Here is a 7,690-nt window from a genome sequence, read left to right on the forward strand (position 1 = left end):
TGTTGAAGTTTTGTTCATAGTGTTTCTCTATTCTCATTGAGTTCTTCTTAATGCCATTAACTGCTACAAAGACATAAAATAATCAGCGAGTACATGCATGTGAAAGCTCAGTTACTGAAAAGCCAAAGGCTCAGGAAATACTATAATAGCCTTCAGTAAATTCTTTGTTTTTTTTTTCCCTATGGGAGTCAGTAGTGATGAAGGACCAAGGAGAAGAGGGCAAAATTGGAGAATATCTTCACATTTGTTAGTCAATAAGAACTGAAAAAACTAGTACAAAAGTGTGGAGAGTATAACTTGCAGTTCAGACTAGTTTCGAGCAGAAGAATCAAAATGCTAGATTCAATATTGTAACAAAGGAAGAACTGTACAAAGTATAACCAATGTACAGGATGAATCAAAAAACAGGCCTTTAAACCAGCTTAAAAGTCTCCTCATATCCCTACAGCATCAAGAAGCTGTGAATGTTCTGCCACAGAAACCAGCGAATTCGCAACAATGGCACCACTAGCAGCAACTGCAGGCACTCCAATGCCAGGAAAAGTAGAGTCTCCACAGCACAAGAGTTGTGGAATTGGTGTTGAATGTCCAGGAAATGTGCCTTTACCTGCAGAGGAGAATCCAAGATAAGGTCAGTGGGTTCAGAATGAGTGTGATTTTATTATCAATTTAACTTTAATTCTTTTTGCATATATATACATAGTTAATAAAATCGAGAGCAATGAGTTCAAATGAACACACTGAAGCCGACCTAGATCCACCTATGTTTACCTGCTAATATAGCTGGCCCATAAGTCCCTCTGTTTCTTCTAAGAAATCTTTTATGTGTTAATGGAGTTCCAACTAATTTCACCTCACACTTCTCGCAATTAAACCCTGGACCAAGTGCTTTCTCCACAGCCCTCCACAATACCTGCCATGTAAACAGAAAATCAGGTTAAAAGGGACCTCAATATGCACACCTATTTACAGCTACCTGAAGTGAAAAGTTCAACAAGTTCTTGACTGAAGGTCACAAATTGCAAAGATAAACACAGAGAAGGAAAAGAAAAGTCAATGAGAATAAACTTAACAGGAAATATCTATAGCATAAATAGGCTATGCACAATCGCTTGAGCATTGTGGCTTAACTTCTGAATCAAGATAAAAGACGCAGCATCTAACAATGTGATAGCTAACATCATACTAATGAGACATAAATAATGCAAATTGATCAGTAATACTATCATCTCAAGATTTTGTAGATAATGAAGCCGGACCACTGTTTATCATCAATAAATAAGAGAACAAGGAGTACCTCAGATCTTTCAGCCTTGAGGTTTTTGTACTCATTGCTTCGGCGATCAAGACCTTCCCAAATTTCAAATGGCTCAGTTCCAGGGGTATAGGCATGCAAAATATGCTTTCCAGGTGGAGCAAGATTTGGACTGAGCACACTAGGCACGGATATCAGCACAACATTCTGATCAGCATCAACCCCTCTGTCCCAGTCATTTACTACTATATGATGGATTCCCAGGTCATCAGGTATACCCTAAACATCCATTTCAATGGACATAAAAGAATTCATGAAACGCGACACCCAGAGACATGTTTTAATGGCTATGAAGCAATGTCAATCAGAAAAAAAGGAAATATCTCCACAACCCACCCACAAGAGGAAGAGCATAAAAGAATGGAACAAGCAGAATAGTACTAACATAATTACCTCGAAAATGACCTTTCTAATCATTATATCATATGATTGGATAGTCCAGTTTATGTGGTCTTTTACTGTCAATCCATGAAGATCATATTGCATTGCCACAGCCTACTAATAGAATTCTCAACAATGCATCGTTATGCTATAGCTTACCTCTGCATCAAAACCCAAATGCAGATGCATGAACGATTCACACTGTGGGGTCGATTTGATGTTGTCTCGGTATGATTTTGGGACAACTTCTGGAGGCAATAAGCTCAAGGTATCCCACATAGATGCATTGCTAACCACAGCCTTCTTGGCACGAACAAACTGCAGCATCAAATATTTTGGTTTATGTTTTTGACAAGGAAAAAGCACAACCTTAATCAAAATGTCGTGTATCATTTCACTATGCATCATAGTTTTTATTTACTCACTTGGCCACCTCTTAATTTGACTCCAGCAGCTCGGCCATTTTCAACAACTATGTTTTCTACGTGACTCTTGAGAGAAATCCTCCCACCAAATTTTTGTAATCCTCGAACAAGAGCATCAACAATTGCTCCACTTCCTTGAAGTGGATATTCTAGAGTGCAACCCGGCTTATACCATTCTGAAAACATGTACACCTATGAAGCATAAAGGATGACATTGATCTACATTAATGAATAAGAAAAATAAATAGAAGAAGGTTAAACATAAAATCAAATAAAGAATTTGTGAGACATGAAGATGAGATTAATACAAGATCGGCTTAATCCCAATGCATGCCAACCAAGTGAAAACCATTAAATTCATTCAGCAAAAGTAGGTTGTTGCAGCCATCACATTTGTCAATAGTGATGCAAAATGAGAAGTGTAAACGGGGAAAGATTCCCATGCTTTGGACTTTGACATTAGGTATGAACATATTTCATGTTTAGCAAACAAGTTAAGTTTAAACTGAATCACCTCTAGTACGAATTGAGCTCTCACATAGTGTGAACCACAAATACAAACTCGGTATTGAAATCCATAAAAGGGATAAACTTACTGGGATATGCTCAAAATTTCTGGTACTCACTGGAAAATAAGTAGGCAATATGCTCAAATTTGACAGTAATCTACAAGACCACCTTTTGGATTTCAATCATAGGATGGAACTGAGGTCCTATTATAAAAGTGAACTTTAAGAAACTCTTAATTTCTGCGGCAAAACCAACAAAATCTTAAGCAAGAGAAAAGTAGACAATTGCAGTGTGCGCAAAACCAAAATTAGCATATTAATCTAGAAGGTAATTTCCAGATTCCAATATTACTGTGTGAGGTCCTACTGTAGAAGTAGAATGCAGTATTTAATGTCTATAGTGCAACTGATGAATTATAAAATCCTAAGAGAAAAAACAGCTAGCTTGTCACCATATTTTTACAAATAACATCATGGAGGAAGCAACACGCATGATTTAGAGACAATTGAGCAAAGATCAATCAATTTTTTTTTCTGATAGATGCAAACAACATTAACTTCCAAGAAATATCTCTAAAGGTAATATGCATGTCCCATAATTACCATTTCTGCTGAGAGTATGCCGTTAGTTTTGACCCCGGCAAGCAAGAAGGCTAGGAGATCCAGCCAATTTCGTATAAAAGGTTCTTTTATCCCCAAAGAATCAATGATTTCCGAAAAGGGTCTGAGAAGCTTGGTAGCACCAAGGGCTCCTTGAGGTCCCATTTGAGCAAAAGTTTTTAAGAGAGAAGGTGCATATCTAGCAGCAGCAGTTGAAATAACACCCAAGTCACCTCGGATGGATAAAGGAGGTAGAGCCATTGCAGCTGCTGAGATTGGAAGTATTGCGTCCTGTAAAAACAACACTCTATGCAAATGAGATAAGATTCGATAACAGAGAACAGTAAAGAGCTCTTACAAAAGTTGGAGAGAAAGGGACTGCCGAGAGATGTCAGCTAAATTGTAAAAATGTGTCTCTCAGTCTCTGAGTATTCGAGCAATAAATCATGTAAGAAAACATGTAAGGAAAGTATCCAATACTCACGAGAAGTTTCCTCCACTCTCTCGCTGAATCTGGTCCTGCATACTTCTCCAGATCCTGAATGGTGAGAAAGATTATCATGAAGCATGTTAAAGGAAATACAATGTGAAGCTTGCAAACAATGAAAACACACAGGATAAATTTTTACTGATGTCCATGAAACATGTTACCAAAAGCAACCAGCAGGTCAGACCTTGAAAAATTCCGTTGGGCCAATGCGTGACAAGAATTCACCTTCAGGTACATATACCATCCATGAGTCATAATTTGCACAGGGAATTGATTCACCTAATGCATCAAGAACCTGAGAAACATATCAATAAGTTGAGTTGCATTTTCTAACAAGAAGACAGACTAAATGTCCAATAAATTGCAGTAAAGAATTACTAGTTAATTAGGCCAAGCAAAGAATGGTTTTAAAAAAATGGAGCCGCAAGTCACTTATTTCTCACTGAACAAAGGCATGAAGGATCAAGAACATATTGTCGTCAAGCCATCTGTTCTACCAGATTTGCAGTGCAACAGGACACGTCAACTTTTCTAGAAATAAGAATGAAATGAAAATTGGTGACCTGAACTTATTGAAGCTATTGTCCTAAAACTTCAAATCCCGCTTGCTACCCTCCCACCCCGAAACAAAATCTACAGAATACAACGCATAGAGTAGTTTTACATAAAGAGTAGCACATATTGTCAATAAAAGCATGTTGCACTAATAAATGCATATCTGGCTATCCAAGGGAAAGGAAGCTAGTAGGTTCTTCAAATTGTATCTCAAAGCCGGTTTCTAAGACCATCCAACTTAAAGGTGATGAAACACATTGACTGACAAATAAAAAATAAATTCAAAGAGTTCATTCAAAGGCAATTAAACCAGAATTCAGCATAAAAAGTGTTTGAAAGCAATTAAAAAAACTGGCCCGTTGATTGTAGCAGCTTGGCCTCTCATGGTTTACATCCACCATAACCTTTCACATTAACATACATGTTTTCTTATATATATTAGTGAAACTGATCCCATTAAAACGTTTGTCAGCTCCAGCACTATTCTTCATTCTCACAGTTAGATAGTGAATGGACAGGATTTCACAATCAGCCATTCCAGGAGATTAAGTTCAGTGTTATACGTACTGTTGAATTTTGTAACTCACGCACATCCTAAATATTTAACTATTAAGAGGAAGACCATAATTATGTTCCGTCCTCAACGTATGCATAAAACGTCAATAGCTAGCTCTTCAAAGTTTCACAGTACTGATTTGCTGCAATTTTTGTGGTCATTGCTATTCATGATTGATCAGTCGCTTCTTAGGTGCTCAACAACACGTTAGGATGAACTTCTAGGTAGAGAAAAAGCCAGTAAACTGTCTTCAGCTTCTCCGCGGATGTTTAATTTGTTAACATCTGATACATTTTATTTCATGAGTGGTAGCATAAGAATGTCGATGCGACAAAGAAAATGCTAATATCGGATGCCCTAAAGAGGAGTTCTATCCACATAAGACGAATGCTACATTTGGAAGGAAGGTCTAGGAATGAAAAGGGGAAATAATGCTAGTATCTTTGTCTCAAATACACCAACTGCTGAACCTCTTTTCCTTATCTTTGAATTCATTTACATTCTAAGTAAACAAAGCAAAATTGTAAGCAGATAGAGTGTAACCTGTGCTAATGGATTTGCCTGAGGACCTCTTGATTGAAAACCGGAGAACAATGATGGACCAGAGTCAAATTTGTACCCTTTAATATCAAAAGAGTGAGCTGCACCCCCAGCTACATCATGGCTTTCGAGTACTAAAACATCTTGGCCATACCTAGCAAGAAGTCCACCACAGCATAGCCCACCTATACCGCTTCCAATAACAATGATATCTGCTTCTGGCTTGCCTGCACATAATTCTTGCAGTCAAAAAAACATGTTCCTGTAGAGAGAGACAACTTATCTGCATTAGAAGTCTACACAAGCTGATCCTCTCATAGTATTACTTCAGAAGTACATGTTTTTCCTTCGCTGGAATGTCAGTTTACGCTGAGGTCCATATTTCATGGATTAACAATGAGATACATCACCAGTTATCATGAAGAGAACAATTTTAACAGACATTAGAAACCAGGAATTTTTAATAGGCAGACATATCGTGCATAGATTTGTTCTTTTTTTTTATAAGGAAAAAGTACTCCATTTGTCCCATGTAATTTGATGGAACACAGAATGGTAATGTGACTTGTAAAAGACAGCTACAAGAAACTGAGACCCCCTCCTTTTCAAAAAGAAAAACTTTTAAGATATGTAGTCTTAATTAAGCCATAACATTTATGTGGCTTATAAAACTACTAAGCTTGGGATCTGAAGCCTGTCATGTCACTTGTGTGGCTATAAATACTTTTTATTAAGTAAATATTGAAAAGTATCAATTTTTTTTAAACTAAGAAAATATTGTCAATCTTTTTCAAAGAGATAGGAATTATACATTTTAGAATATCCAAAATTGAGAAGCATGTAAGCACATTCTCTCCCATCCCAATTTGTTTGGCACTTTTGGCTTGTTGAATAGTGTTATTTTGACCAATTTTCGGAGCTATCATTTTCCCTAAATTGAAGTTTACATATTCAGAAACTACACTAAAATTACTACTAAAAGTTTTTGTTACACCAAAGTACCAAGCATATGTTAAAAAACCGTAGTCAATATGTAGTTAATTTGACTCTCGGTTAGCTAAAACAATGACACAATACTTAAAACACACACACAGAGAAAGTGCCCAACCTTGTTTTGAGGTAAGAGTGGAGGAAGGATAGCCGTTAGAAGTGGCAGAGACTTCGTTGCGCGCCAAAACTGTGCGACTTCGTTTAGTGGAGCGGAAGTTGAGAAGGGGAGAAAAAGGTTGAAACCTCAACGCCATTGATTCTTGATTCTCAAATCTCAATGCAGCTAATAGGCTAGCACAAATTAATGTGTCACTATATTTTTCTCCATGTACACGTGTTAATTTTTGTTGTATAGCAGTCGTTGATATTGCATTTGGAAGTGGCCACGTTCTAAGTTTCTGCACCAGAGAAACCAAAGAAGAAAAGATCATAAAAGGTCCACTGTTATAAAATAAAGATTATAAAGTAAAACAAGTATAGAAAAAAACGGATATATTATTCGAATTCAAACTGATGTACATAATGAACTGAAATCTCTTCTATTTATAGAAGAAAGTAAGTTGTTGTGTAAGCTGTTATGCAAGCTGCTGTGTAAGCTGCTACTACAAGTTGTTGTGTAAACTGCTACTACAAGCTGCTGCGTAAGATACTACTATACCAGATATGGATAATCTTCTACTAAGAGCAATGTTTATCCATAACGGAGTACTGAATGGATAAGCTTATTATACCCGGTATGGATAATCTTCTACCGAGGGTAATGTTTATCCATAACCGGGTACCGAAGTGATAAGCTTCTTCAGGAAGCATATTTCCAATAGAGTACTAAATGGATAAACATATTTATGGTGGAGTCCCATATGGATAAGCTTCTTCAGGAAGATTATTTACAACGGAGTACTAAATGAACATCCATAATATAATATATTTATAACACTCCCCCTTAGATGTTCATTAAAAGATAATGTGTCTCATTAAAACCTCACTAAGAAAAAACACGTGGGAAAAAATTCTAGTGAAGGAAAAAGAGTACACATATTTAGTAATACGCATTGCTAGGTGCCTCATTAAAAACCTTATAAGGAAAACCCCATGGGAAAAAACCTTAGTAAGGGAAAAAGAGTGCATCGCCTATTTTACTCCCCCTGATGAAAACCTTGTTTCAAATATTTGAGTCTCCGCATTCCAATCTTGTATACCATCTTCTCAAAAGTTGAAGTTGGCAAAGATTTAGTGAATAAATCTGCTGGATTATCACTTGAACGGATTTGTTGCACATCAATGTCACCACTTTTCTGAAGATCGTGTGTGTAGAATAATTTTGGTGAA

The 7,690-nt window shown here is 36.8% G+C and overlaps 1 protein-coding gene across 1 annotated transcript; it reads right to left on the reverse strand.

Moving 5' to 3' along the window:
- Positions 1-434: 434 nt before the first annotated feature.
- On the reverse strand, positions 435-6,615 carry LOC107805441 (prolycopene isomerase, chloroplastic-like). Its single transcript, NM_001325775.1, is given in 10 exon segments — positions 435-607; positions 772-913; positions 1,298-1,534; positions 1,856-2,014; positions 2,122-2,313; positions 3,234-3,521; positions 3,715-3,768; positions 3,905-4,015; positions 5,375-5,598; positions 6,480-6,615. Coding segments are annotated over 10 exon segments (1,716 nt in total).
- Positions 6,616-7,690: the final 1,075 nt, after the last annotated feature.

Source organism: Nicotiana tabacum, chromosome 20 (assembly GCF_000715075.1).
Source record: "Nicotiana tabacum cultivar K326 chromosome 20, ASM71507v2, whole genome shotgun sequence".
Lineage (NCBI taxonomy): Eukaryota > Viridiplantae > Streptophyta > Magnoliopsida > Solanales > Solanaceae > Nicotiana > Nicotiana tabacum.